Source organism: Kryptolebias marmoratus, linkage group LG22 (genome assembly GCF_001649575.2).
Source record: "Kryptolebias marmoratus isolate JLee-2015 linkage group LG22, ASM164957v2, whole genome shotgun sequence".
Classification (NCBI taxonomy): domain Eukaryota; kingdom Metazoa; phylum Chordata; class Actinopteri; order Cyprinodontiformes; family Rivulidae; genus Kryptolebias; species Kryptolebias marmoratus.
In genome coordinates, this window is record NC_051451.1 from 26,872,636 (window position 1) to 26,886,128 (window position 13,493).

Consider the following 13,493-nt stretch of genomic DNA (forward strand, 5'->3'; position numbering starts at 1 on the left):
CCCCCCCCCCCCCCCTTCTCCTCCTCCTTCTCCTCCTCCGTACGGTTCAGGCGCTCAGGATTAATGAGTTGCACCTTCCCGTCCTGTAACGATGTTTAGGATCTGATTGGACGGAGGAGCTGCTCTGTACAGTAGCTCCATTTCCTGTGGTTGGAAGGTCTTATCAGTGGATCCAGCACCTCTCACCCACGTAATCAGTCACATATAAAAACCAACAGGACGAGCTGCCTTCATGCTCTCCTTTTGGTTTTAAAGGTCATTGAACGAAATCCTAAACATGCTGGCGTTACGTTACACCTTTTAATGCTCCGTTATTTTACCTCTCTGAACCTTCTGATTTAATAATCTTAACAAGGAAAGCTTCTAAAGTGTGTCACTTCCTGTCAGTGTTTGCTCTGCAGAGCACCTTCAGGGCTGAGATGTCTGCCTGACCCGCCTTCCTGTCGCTTTAAAGCTCATAACCAGATGGTTCAGTCTGGCTTCAGGAATTACTGTTTTATTGTTGGTGCAGAAGAGAGCCCAAACTCATGATACTACCACCTCCCCGTTTCATAGATGAGACTAAACCAACAGAATGTCTCGTATTCTGGAGCAGTCTAAACTTCGTTCTCTTCCAGCTTGTGTAGAAAACATTTATTTCGAGTATTGTCCAGGTCTTGATGAGTCTGTCTCCTTTTACACTTCAGTATTTTATAAAAGTCACGATGATGTCCACTTTTGGGTCATACCACTTTGGGTTGCAAAGGGGCGGCAAGTTTCCTGCAAATTTATGCAAACTTTCCATGGGAATTATGGAAATTTGTGGGGAATTAGTTCATAATCAGGATAATTTAAACACATCCAGATAAAATATAAACATTTTGTGTCAGCAAAATATCTGAAGAGCCAGAGGATGGATTTTAATGAAACCCCCAGAAAGTAAATATTGGTAGGCCATCCCAATTTAACATGGCTGCCACAGAAAACACAAAATTAGCTACATTTTGATCAATTTTACAGATTTTCAGCTGGAGTTTGACGACGTTGTAGCTGATAGTCACTCACAGCAGATATATAAGCGACAGCTGTATAAAGATGGGTTTCCAGCATCACTGAAGGTCCGTTTTTAAAGAATCCTCCTCTGAGCTGAAGTTGAATCGCCTCGTGAAGAAGCCGAGCCTCGGCAGAAACACCTGGTTCCGTCCTACTATGGCAGCTCGTTAGCATTATGTGAGAAGTGTTGGTGTGAGTGTCTTTGTTGGTTCAGCCCTGACGCCCACTCGCCAACACGTCCTCCTCAGCTCTTCAGTGGAGGTGCACATTCTGCTTCTCTCCTCCTTTTGATCGGCTCGTCTTGCCTTTTTCCGTGGTCATCCAGTTGTCATGGTAACCCAACAAAATAAGTGCAAAAGTGACGTATCCGTTGCTCTTCAGGGTGATGAATGGAGGGTGCTGGGTGTTTGGGTGTCGCAGCGTCCCGAGGATGGACTCATCGCTGCAGCGATAAGGTCTGCTCTCTGGGGCGTTAACATTTAACTCTGGGGCAGAAACATTTTAAAGATGACTTCATGTTTTTCCCATCAGCGTTTGGAGGTTCTAACTTTTCGCTGTTGGATTAAATGTGAACCAGAATGCTCCTTTCAGACCTCAGCCGTAGAGTTTACATGTTGATGCAATTAAAGCTAGTTTCTCTGCGTTGTTTGTCATTTGCCACGATTGAAGGCTGATCTGGATGCTGTCAGCAGAGAAATGAAAGCCTCCCTCCCACTTCTTCAAAGAGGGAAAGTCCTGATAATAATGAGATCTGCGATGCAAGTAGTTTGAAACTTGGAAGTTAACGAACATCGAGGCATTTTTCTGTTTACTTATCCATCCATCTTCTTCTGCTTATCTGAAATCGGGTTCCAAAGATAAGTTCAAGAAGAAGATCCCAAAGTGTCCCCAGGCCAGAGGAGACAACAAGGATTGGGTCTTCCTCGGGGTCTAGAACCAAAAACCCTCCATAGAGACGCATCCGGAGCTCTTCAGCACAGACTGATGATCTTTGTTTGAAGACGCCAACAGAACCACATCATCTGCAAAGAGAAAAGCAGAGAGGAGACCCAGATGTTCCCAAACCGACGAGGGGCAGCCCTGGCAGAGGGAACAGGCTTGTGTGAACTGTTCTCAGCTGACAGGAAGTGGCACCTGGCGTGGCCTTCTGCTGCTGGAGCCCATCGGCTTCGAGGTTGTTGGTTCTGGTTGAAATGAGCTCCTGCTTCCTTCCTGGACCGATCTCTGTAAACCCGAGAGTTGGTTGTGTGTGACAGTACCCGTAGATCTGCAGATTCTGCCACAAACGTCACTTAAATCCTCGTTCTTCCTCGTTCTGATGCTTCAAGTCGTCTTCACAACGTCTAGATGTTTAACGGATTGATTTGCTGCCATGTGATTGGCCGAGGTTGAAGAGGTGGACCTAATAAAGAGTATTTACCAACCAGTCAGCCCAGCCGATTGTACTTTTTGACACTCTTGGAGTTTTAGAATCTTTACTGTTGTTTTTTTTTTTCTCCTCATCCTTCAAGTTTGTAAAGAATTGCTGCTGCACTCCCCCCTGAACGTATTGATCTGATCTGACTTTGGTTTCCCCCTCAGGACACCCTGAAGCCGACGTTCACGGTGGCCAGCCTGCCGGGCACCACGAGCAGCGCCCCGTCCACGGTGCCCACCACCTCCACCACCATGCAGGTGAGCAGCGGACCTTCCTTTCCCATCACCAACTACCTGGCCCCCGTCTCCGCCAACAGCAACATCAGCGCGAACGGAACTGTCCTCAAGACCGCCGGCGCCTCCGCCGGAGTCATGCAGCTGCCCGGCGGCTTCACCTTCATGCCGGGTACGTGAACATTAAACATCCTCCTGTCGTCACGGGGTCGTGTCTTCGAACCGCTGACATCACGCAGCAGCTCTTCACAAACAGCCGCCGCCGTATCCAGGGGAGCCACGTCCGCCGGCGAGCGGCTCTGCCTTTGATTGTCACTCGGGGACACGAATAATTAGGCGAGAGGGACACAATGGAGCCGGCAGAGAGCGGGCCGATGAACGAGGCCCATAATTAGTCATGAATATTCAATGAAGGGTCGCTGGTATGCGAGGAAATGAGTCCTTCTGTGTCGCAGGCAGACGAGACCCTTCATCAGTGTGTGTGTCTGTCTGTTAGCAAAATATCTCATGAACCACTGGGTGGATTTTAATGAAATCTTCTGATGTAAATCTACAACTGATTAAGTATTTTAAAACAGCAACTTCAGCTGACACAGTAATGGTTGGGTGGTAATAGCTGAGAGATTGATGTCAGCCTGCAGCTCTGAGGCCGGCGGGTGATATGCATTCTTCCCAGGAGCGCTCGTTGTGTTTGGAGACGTGTGGTGGTTTCGAGCGGAGCAGGAAGTCGCAGAGAGTTTGTGGTAGCAGTGTGTCGGTAGTGTGTGTGTGTGTGTCACAGCTGACGGCGCACACACACGGCGCCCTCTGAAGGGTTGCATATGTCGCTCTGACTGATAAGCGGGTCACCCGGTTACCGTTCGTCTTCAGCGTTTTCTCTTCTTCCTCTTCCTCTGCTGCTTGCTTCTCGCTCCCTCTCTCCTCTCCACCACCTGTCTGGCACATGGCAGCAGCGCCAGGTGGAGCGACACCCCCACCTCCTCTCACACACACACACACACGGTTGACAGCTTGAAGGGGCCCGCTCGGCCCGATGCAGCAGCTGCCCGCGGAGCCCAAGTCCAAACGCGAGGGTGTGACTCAAAAGTCACGTTTTGGAGTTAAAAAATAAATAAAAATCTCCTTAAACCTCCATCTCCACACCAAGCTGTTCTGTTAGCATCTTCAACACCTCCGCTGTGGCGGGCCTTCCTTCTCACACCACCCCGAGCTCGATTAGGTTTTACCGTTTTCTGTGAATTTATCGAAGCTGCAGAGAATTAAGTTTGATTTTATTTTGTCGACGCGGGCTGAGAGCGGAAGGGGAGGACAGTTCTGTTCGAAGGACGACGTTCTCCTAAGTCACCGGAGGTTCGTCTCTCCGAGCGTTTCTGCAAAAACGACATTTTTAGTTTAAACAAAGTTTCCTGTGGAGAAGAGAAGCTGAGTCCTGCGGTTAAAAAGGAAGCAGTGGTTTTTAATTAATTTGGCTGCTGGTTAACGAAACTTTCAGGACTTAATCGCTGAATTTACATCAACAACTGATGAATTTTTGGAGTTAATCCAATTCAAGATGGCCATCACAGCTAACTGACATTAGCCAACACAGAAAGGGCTGTAACTCAGTCAGTTTTACAGATATTGTGGTAAAACTTGATGTGGTAGTAGCTGAGAGTCATCCAGAACAGTCTGAGAGCTACAGGTTGAAAATAACAAACCAAAACGCCTGCAGCTTTATTATTCCTCAGAATGAGATGATTTTAGTCTGAAACTCTGAAAGGCAGCGGGTGATATGCATTCCTTACGATACGAGCAGAAACCCGTCTTATTGTCTGTGAATCCTACGAGCAGAAAAAAATAAACGGGCCCTTTGGCTCCGCTTGGAGCTCCGACAGTTTAGAGTTTTTTGGTTTTTTTTTTTATTAGCAGAAAGTAACAGTCTGAGGCTCAGCTCCTTATTTGGGCTTCAGTCGTGTCGGACTCGTTGCTTATCTGGGTTTGACCTGCTGGGGAAGAAAAGAGGAGAAAATGAGTGTTTGAACTCTCGGAGAACTCGTGATGAGAAAAGTGGCTCTTCTACCTGTCGTCTGCCTGTAGTTTGAAGCCCTTGTGTATCTGTGTGTGCATGCCCTTGTAGCAGGGACTCCTCTCCCCCCCGGCACCCCCACCATTCCTCTGAGCCAGCTGCAGCAGCACTCCCTGGCCCTCCAGGGGCAGCATGGTCAGACCCTGGCCGCCGCCGCCGCCCCGCAGCCTCAGCAGGGACAGCAGGCGGTCTTCCGCTTCCCTGCCGCTGTCTCCCTCACAGGTGACCTGCTCTGCATGCTGCCACCTCCCTGCCTGCCGTTACTAACCACAGCCACACCTTCATCAAGCTTCTGCTACGACAGTCACACACCTAACTCCACTTGCATGCTAACCTTCCTGCACCCCAGCTAACGGCGCCACCGTCCCGCTGCTCCCCTGGGTAAGAGCCGTGGCCTCATGTCCTCCGTGTGTCTCCAGGAGCAGGAGTTCCTCAGCAGCTGCAGGCGATCCAGGTCCATCCGAACACGCAGTCGGCCTCCAACAGTGACAGCAGCCCGGAGATCTCCCACACCTCCGCCAACTCCACCGGTAGGTCCCGGATTTAAACGGAGGTGCCCCCATCTTGTGTCATTTAATGTTAAACACGTTAAAAACTGAGGAGATGCACCTCAGCTGTGCTGGAAGGCCGGTACTCACCGGAGCGTCGAAACTTTCATCCTAACCTACCCGTACGCAGTCCGAAAGGTTTAACTTTAATAACTACAACTATATATAATCCACACAAAGACCCTGATGACCCTCAGGAGGGAGGGGAGGAAGATTAATCTGCATGTGAGTTTAGCTGCTTAACGAAGCATCTCATACAGTTTAAAGCTTGAAACTTTTTGCTATCTAATAATAAACTGATAAAGTTTTTATTTTTGGACGGGAAACAAAACGTCTTCTGTCACAGAACAGAAGTCCGGTAGCTTCGATGTACCGACACCGGCAGATAAACTACATTATCCACAGGACATCGGTTGGAAACAGGAAGTTGGCGCCACTGGGAGAATATATTTCTCACTTCGGTTATGTTCTCCTAATTAAACGGCTTTATTTGTCTCTCTGCCAATAGTGTTAACAGGAAACTAAATAAATATACAGCATTGAGTATCTTTAGGTTAACTCTGCGCTCCAGAACTGTTTAAATCTTTGAACTTATGATATAATGATCGATGTGATTTAAATTAATTTAAAAACAAGTCAGATCCAGCTCTAATAAAATATAAGTAACTTGTTTCTTGGAGCTCTGCCTCCGAAGAGAATATAAGCTGCTGAATTTAAATGTAAAGCGCCATCTGCTGGACGGCCTGCAGATGTGCGTCTCAGCCTCAGACTGACAGCTTCTCTCCTCCCCCAGCAACCGTAAGTCTCCCAGCAACCATCGTCACTTCGTCGGTGCCAACGTCGGTGGCGGGTCACATGATGTACCCGAGCCCTCACACGGTGATGTACGCCTCCACGCCGGCGCTGGCTGACGGAGGGCTGGCCATGCTCAATGCCTTCTCCCAGGGAACGTCGGCCATGCAGGTGTCTCACGCGCACAGCCAAGACCCAGGTGAGAGCCCGACTGAAGTTGTGTAAAATAACACGTCTGCTGAATATCTCCTAAACCACTGATGGCTGTAAGATGAAGTCAGATTCGGTGTTTCACTAACAGATCTTTGCACGCTGAAGTTTCAAATGCATTCTGTTGTTTTTCCTCTCCCCTCCCAGGTGGCGTCCCTCAGGTGTTCCTCGCGGCGTCTCAGGGAACGGTGCAGATCCCCGTCTCGGCGGTGCAGCTACACCCAGTACGGCAAGATCTACATTTTACAAGTGAAACTCTCATATTCCCTCTGCAACCAGCATGCCACAGTGACTGCACTAACGCATCCTAACTGAGCACCGGCACACAGGCTGCACCCGTCCTACCTGGTGCCTTTTTTATGGCTGAATGTGGATGTTTGAGCTCGCATCATGTTTGGTTTTTAAAACAAAACACCTGCAGTAGAATTAATGAGCACCAACAGTCGCTGTGCATGGAGTGCAGCTGAGGAATGTAGCTGTTTAGATGTTGGAGACAAAGAGGGTTAGAAAAGTAAAAAGTTAATACAGACAGAATGCAATGATTTACCAGCTGCTGGAGGTTTTAGAGGGAATGTTGTCCCATTCTGTCCTGGATGGGAGCAGATGTTGTTCTAAAACCTGGACTAATGCACCCCCATACCATCAGAGAGGCAGGCTGACCTCAGAACAGTTCTCCTCTTTGGTCCAGAGGAGACACATCTGGCTTCTTCTTTGCCTGATAGAGCTTTAAGCAGCATTTGTGGACGGCACGGTGAACTGTGTTTACAGACAGTGTTCCTGAGCAGAACCAGAACCAGCCTTGACCTTTGACCTCTCAGATTTCTCCAGATTGATGATTTTATGACCTGGAGATGATGGAGATTCAGAGTCTTCCCATATTTCTGTTGAGGAACATTATTCTGGAATTGTTCCTCACTTTTTAGACCGTTTTTCACAGCCTGGTGAACCTCTGCCCTCCTTTCATCCCCGGTCCTCTTACAGACCTGTTATTATTTAACCTAATCAGTTTAAACATTTTGCTGTTTGTTCCTCTGCAATTTCCAGGTCATCGTTATTCTGTTTTTATTAACGTTTTATATCAAACCTCCAGTTGTGGAATGTGGCCCGTTAGTTTTCTGAGCGAACACATCGTCCCGTCCTCCCATCTTGTCCAGGCCGCTGTGTGATGTGATGTCTTGTGATTGGCTGTCCCGTGCGTGGCGCTCCCTGACACGGCTGCTTTTGTGCCGCAGATGGTGATTGGTCAGCAGTCGAGCGGCAGCAGCAGTAACCTGACGGAGCTCCAGGTGGTCAACCTGGACGCCGCCCAGAGCTCAAAGGGCGACTGACAGACGGCGGCGTTGACCCAGGGAGACACACACACACACACACACACACAATCTATTTATTGTGATGCCTTCCTTCAAAATAAAACCATCGCTTTTCTGAATGTGATTTTTACACATATAGACACAACCAAGGGCCTATGTGTGGCAGAATATACAGTATGAAGTATGTTTTTGGTATATAAATATATATATATATATATATATTCGCATAGGAGATGTATCACGATATCTATCATTGGAGCCTATTTTCTAAACTGTTAGATGGTGTTCTTTTTGCGTGAGCGTTTTGTTTGGAACCCTGCGAGGTGCCACAGCTTCACACCAGCCAAAGAGACATTTGTGTGTCTGAATGTTCCAGTGTGAGCAAACCGTGCACGAGCATGTGTCTGTGTGCACACATATCTGTTTTTGTAAACGGGCAGGGAGGAGCTTAAACATATGAGGACATTTGGAAAACTGTAAATAATGTTTTGGAGATAAAAAAAAAAAAAGAATTTGTATTTTTAGCTCAGTTCAGTTTGTGCGTTGGCATGTAGGGTTTTCTTTTTTTTACGTAGTGTTTTTTTTTTATGTATATGGAAATGATTTGCATAAAACATGTTTGTGTAAATTAATTTAATGCACCATCATTATGTTGACATGCTGGCACGCTGTTTGGGAGTTTTTCACTACAAGGACAAAGAAAGCTGAATGTTTCTTTTTTTTTGTAAAAATCCTGTAGCTGGATGGTCGGAGGTCTCTCTCACGCCGTCGTGTTTCTGCTGTTGATCAGTTTCGCCCGTGCTCTGATCTGGCACTTTAAAGCAAAAACGGTGACAATCTGATGGAGGTTATTATCTTAAAATCATGAAGTTCATTAAACAGAAATATAAGAACAGCCGCTTTCCTCAGATTCGTGTTAAAGTGAACAGAACTTTGTTGGTACCCTTCCACAGAAATAAGTTTATTGGCCTCTCTTACTCTGGTCCTGGTCCTGGTCCTGGTCCTGGAGGTCCATCCTGCAGGTTTTAGATGTTTCTCTGCTCTTCAGGTTCTGCAGAATCCTGTTAGTCACTCAGTCCCTCAAATGAGTATAATTAAACAAATAAAAAGAAGATTTGTAGCAGCGCTCTCTGTATCAGCACGTAGTTTTAGCCACGTTTCAGATCTTAAGATCTGGGCTCATGGGCGGCCATTTAATGGTCCAGTGGTTCTGTTTTTTCCCGAAGCTTGATGCTTTTAGCTGCGTGTTGTGGGTCAGGTTATGGGTTTTGGATCACCCAGAACCTGAGGCTGAGGTTTGTGATGCCGGGCGACACGTTTCGCTCCAGGAGGCCTTGATAGTCTTCAGATTTTCTTGTCAGATGCAGTTTCACAGTAGTTATGGTCTCTTTTTTTGTCTCTAAAAGCTTCATTTTTTCCTTCTGTGAACACAGAGCTGATCAGGAAGCTCCAGTTTTAGCTCATCAGTCCCAGAATTCACTGAAAGGTTTAACGAGCTCCTGTTGAGTCGTTTTTCTGCCAACAGATGGTGCGATCAGAAACTTTGACCTTGGAGTTCAGCTCGAATGGTTTCGGTTCTTGTTCTACCATCCAGACTCTGTCTGATCCACCTGGAGACGTTTCCTCCTGTGTTCCTGTCCTGGGAGGAACCTTCTACGATTTATGAATAATGTCAGCTGTGGTGAGAGGAACATGAAGCTGCTGGGAGATCTCTGATCTTCTCTCTGAGCTCGTCTTTGTTGTCTCTGTGGTGAACAGAAGCTGTTTGACCTCCTGTGATCCTAATGAAGGTCAAACACTTGAATCATGACTTTAATTTAAAAAGAAATATTCACGGTCTGATCGGTCTGTTTTAGCAACTTTGTCAGTTGAACCTTATTTTGTTGACTCCATTGCAAACTATACTTTTACCTGGATCGTTTTCATGAGCCGTCTGCGTTTTGGTTGGTAAATAACGGCGTTTTGGTCGAGCCTGTGCGGCTGCTGAAGGTCATTTTCTGCTGCAGAAAGATTTCTCCCCAACGCTGAAGCACTCTTGATTTTCAAGTGAAATCTGCAGAATAAAAACAATTTGAACAAAGGATTGATTAAGTTTCTACGCAGGCTCAAGGATTCTTAATTAGAAGATGTGACATAAGGTGCTTTGGGACGTTAAGAACCTGACCGGCTGCAATCAGTTGTTTTTTTTTTTTACCTCAGCAATCAAAGAATGAGTTTTTAGACCGAGAGCCTCTCTTCTGCACCGCTGTGCCTCCGATCCAGCCTCCCGGGGGCTGATTTCTGAAGCTCGTCCCACAATCCTCTGCTGCACCCAGAGTTCGGACTCGTTTTCTGGACTCGTCTGTCCAGAATTAGCGGGTTGATTGATGGCGAACAGGATCTTACTGGCCTCGATGCCTGATCTGCTCCCTTCATCCTGTAAAAACAAACCTTGTTACAGACATTCAGTGCTATTTTTCTGGTTATTGAGAAATGTTTATTTTGAAAAGATTGAACAGAATTTGTGGTTTTCACCTCGTCGTTGAAAGAAATGGTTATTTTGTGTATTTTTGTTTTATTGTACAGACATTTTGTAATAAAATGCAAATGAGCGAATTTCCTGCTGTGGGACTCGTTCTTTCAGGGAACTTCATCAACCAGATCAAACTGAAAATGCAGGAAGATGGTGAATCTGTTGGCTTCTGACGACTTTACGAACCTGTATGAGAGAAGCACAATACTTTCTAAATGTTGTAGGAGTCTAGTATTTATACTCACAAGCCACTTTATGTTCAGTTGTTACAGATGCCTAATCAGCCGTCAGAACGAGGGAGATGGGAGGTTTAAGGGACTCTGAACGTGACGGTTGTGGACAGAGGCTGGTTGGTGATGATCGGAAGGAATCAGGAACCATCTCTGAACACTCAACACCCAACAGTCTTTGTTTGGTGTGCACGTTTTCACTGCCATGTCCTCACAGCCACAGGACCACGCCGGGGGACACAAACGTTGGACAATAAGAGATCAGATAAACTCGGCCTGGTCCGATGGGTCTCTGAAACCCCAGCAGACCGACAGAGTTCCTCCCGTTTCGGACTTCACTTCTAGATGTGCTGGTGAAGAGTCCCTGTAAAGACACCTAAAGCTGAAGACATTTCCCTTCTCATCCAAGAAGATGAACCTTTTCTTCTGATCCGCGTTAATGTTAAAATGCGTTGGGTTGCTGCCGCGTGATCAGTGAAACGGGTGGAGAGTTTCAAAAGGAGTTTATTTATGGATCTCCTCGGGGGCCGCTGTCCTGCATGTTTTAGATGTGTCCCTGCTTTAAATTAATGATTTCTGCTTCTGCTCCTGGAGAACTTGATGATTTGGGGAGGAGGTGATTAAACCATTTGAATCAGGTGTGTTGGAGCAGAAAAACCTAAAACTCCCAGGACAGCCGAGCCTCGAGGCCTGGAATCTGACACCCCTGTGTTAGAGGAAGCCGGGGTGGTCGTACAGGACAGACAGCGGGGAGCCTGGAGAGGTGAAGTAACCTTTACGAAGACGAGAGGAGCAAAGAAGTTAAACTCCTTTACTTTACTCTGGGTTAGTTTGTAGATTTGTTAACAGATGAAAATTAACTGAGTCAAACACAGAAAAGAGGCACGAATGGAGACAATTATTGGAGCTTTTCCAAAATAAAACACCCTGCAGACCAGAGGAATCAAAGACGGCTGGATGAGATCTGGGTCGAGCATCCAAAGCAACGGGCAGAGCGGAGACGAGCGAAGGGGACGGTTTCCAAGACGGCAGTGAGACCCGCTGGGTCAAGAGACGAGGACACAGACTAAAAGACAGGAAGTGGCAGACAGTGGATCTGTTGGACACAGGAAGACGACCTGCTGGGAAATAAATCGGAATAAATCTCCTTGCAGTCAGAGATCCACAGTGTTTAATAAGGCATCGTCTCTCCGTCAAAGTGCCGACAGCTAAAACTAAAACTCACAGACTGAACCGCTCTTTTTCCTTTTCTTTTAAAGACTGAAAAATCATTTAGGCATGCATTTACACCAGGTAGTATATCTCTATTGCTATTGTACACATAAAATATAGAAACGTACGAAAGGAGTTGGAAACACAGGCGATAGAAATGTGCATGATTGAAAAAATCCTGTTAATATAGAAATGTTACTTTTTTTTGGTTCATGAAACAAAATATTTAGAAAAGAAATTAAGTTTACAAAACAAAAAAAAAATGAAGACAATGTGCAAAATTTGAATCCATGCAAGTAATTAGTTGCATCAAGCAGCCGAGGTGCTTCAGTGACGGATCTGTGGAGGAAGAGGAGAACCAGACGAAGCATGAATAATAACACTGATCGTTTCCTCAGCAGCAGCACGCCGCAGGAACGTTTTCTCATCACCGAAGAGAAGAAATACTGGAAGGCGAAGCAACACGATCACCTGGAAGCTCTTCATGTTCTCCAAACGGAGCGTCTGGAGCTTTCCGAGTCGGATATCTGAAGGAATCATTTTTGTGGTGACAAACCAGGAAAAATAACCTTTTTGGTTTTAGAAGATGTCCTAAACTGAAAACATGAACAGACAGAGTTCCCCCCAGTTTCCACGGAAAGTTTGACAGTTTAAACACAAACTTCCTGTTTGCACATCGAGCCTTTCTTTCTGCAAGTTCGCCCAAATGAAGTCCTAATCAGGTTCTGAGTTACTTTCATTAAAGCTTGCTTATTTTTTACAACCCAATTCTGTAAAAGTAAATAAAAACAGAATGTAATGACCTATATTTAACTTACCATTTTGTAGGAAAGATGAGATCATTTTGAGTTTTCTGGCAGCAACACGTCTCAAACAAATCAACAGCTGGAGGACAATTTAACTAATTAGGTTAATTAGAGACGTGTTGCTGCCGTCAGATTCAAAGTTTTATTAATGGTTTAAAGAAAAGGTTGTTTTCTAATTTAAACATTTAATGTTTTCTCTCTTCCTGTCTGAGGAAACTATGGATTTAGATTTTTAAATCGTTTCTTTCGGTCTTTAATTTTGTTCGACACAACATCCAAACTTTATCAGAATTCAGGTTTTAAAATGATTGTTTTTGATCAGTTTATTTTTGGAGAATTATTATAAATTAGTGATAATTTGCAGATGTAGCTTCTTGTTTCTAATCTAAAAACATGCGAGATGCTGTCATCAATAACATGTTATATTATTTTAAACAGCACTCTTGGTTGAGTAAATTATTTCCAAAAGGTTTTAGATTTTCAGATTTTTTAGAAAACTGAACAGAGGAAAACGTCCGGCCTACTTTCTAAGAGACTGTGGAGGAACTCTGCATTTAACGACTCTGGTTCTTAAAATCTGAAGTTTTTTCTTCTAAACGTTCCCCTGAAAACAGCAAATAACTTCCTGCCAACACTGAGGAATCTGACGTTTCCCTCTCCAGGATCATAAACCTACAGATGATGGAACACGTGCAGTGCAATGAGCTCCATGTGCAAATTATTTGCAAATTTGACATTTTTTGAAGAAAATGTGTCGGATGGTGACGTCTTTGGGTGATGAACACGAGCACCTGAAGCCAAACTGAGGAAACGGGATGAAACTGACTCTTAAATATAATTAAAAAGGCAACGTGAAAGCAAAACAAACAAATAAATAACTTGGCTTTTAAAACGAGTGCAGCGTTTGTCCATCCTACACTTCATCACGTATGTAACTACAGGTACAGGTCAAAATGTTTCAAAAGGAAACATTTTGCTGCAGCTGAAGTCTGATTTTCACATTAAGGCAATGACTGTTTTACAAATAGATGGAAATGGGACACAAAATAAATACACAAACATTATTTTCTCCTGGATAATTACAGGGCTTCTCACACACACACACACACACACACACACACACACA

The 13,493-nt window shown here is 45.4% G+C and overlaps 1 protein-coding gene and 1 long non-coding RNA gene across 4 annotated transcripts in view; one reads left to right on the top strand and one right to left on the bottom strand.

Annotated features, from left to right (window-relative positions):
• Positions 1–10,202, top strand: part of srfb (serum response factor b) — a 24,855-nt gene extending 14,653 nt beyond the window's left edge. The window contains exons 3-8 of one of the 3 annotated variants that reach the window (XM_017424331.3): positions 2,614–2,854; positions 4,799–4,969; positions 5,167–5,277; positions 6,089–6,286; positions 6,445–6,546; positions 7,530–10,202. In XM_017424331.3, coding sequence (XP_017279820.1) covers positions 2,614–2,854; positions 4,799–4,969; positions 5,167–5,277; positions 6,089–6,286; positions 6,445–6,546; positions 7,530–7,567 — 861 coding nt within the window. In that variant the 3' untranslated portion in view covers positions 7,568–10,202. The remainder of the gene's footprint in view (positions 1–2,613; positions 2,855–4,798; positions 4,970–5,166; positions 5,278–6,088; positions 6,287–6,444; positions 6,547–7,529) is intronic. The other 2 variants (XM_017424330.3, XM_017424332.3) reach the window with 2 other exon arrangements.
• LOC112450773 lies at positions 8,835–13,316 on the bottom strand. The gene is made up of 2 exons (XR_005232643.1): positions 9,802–13,316; positions 8,835–9,660 (listed from the first exon to the last, which is right to left on the bottom strand). It is a non-coding gene; the product is annotated as an uncharacterized LOC112450773 (long non-coding RNA).
• Positions 13,317–13,493: the final 177 nt, after the last annotated feature.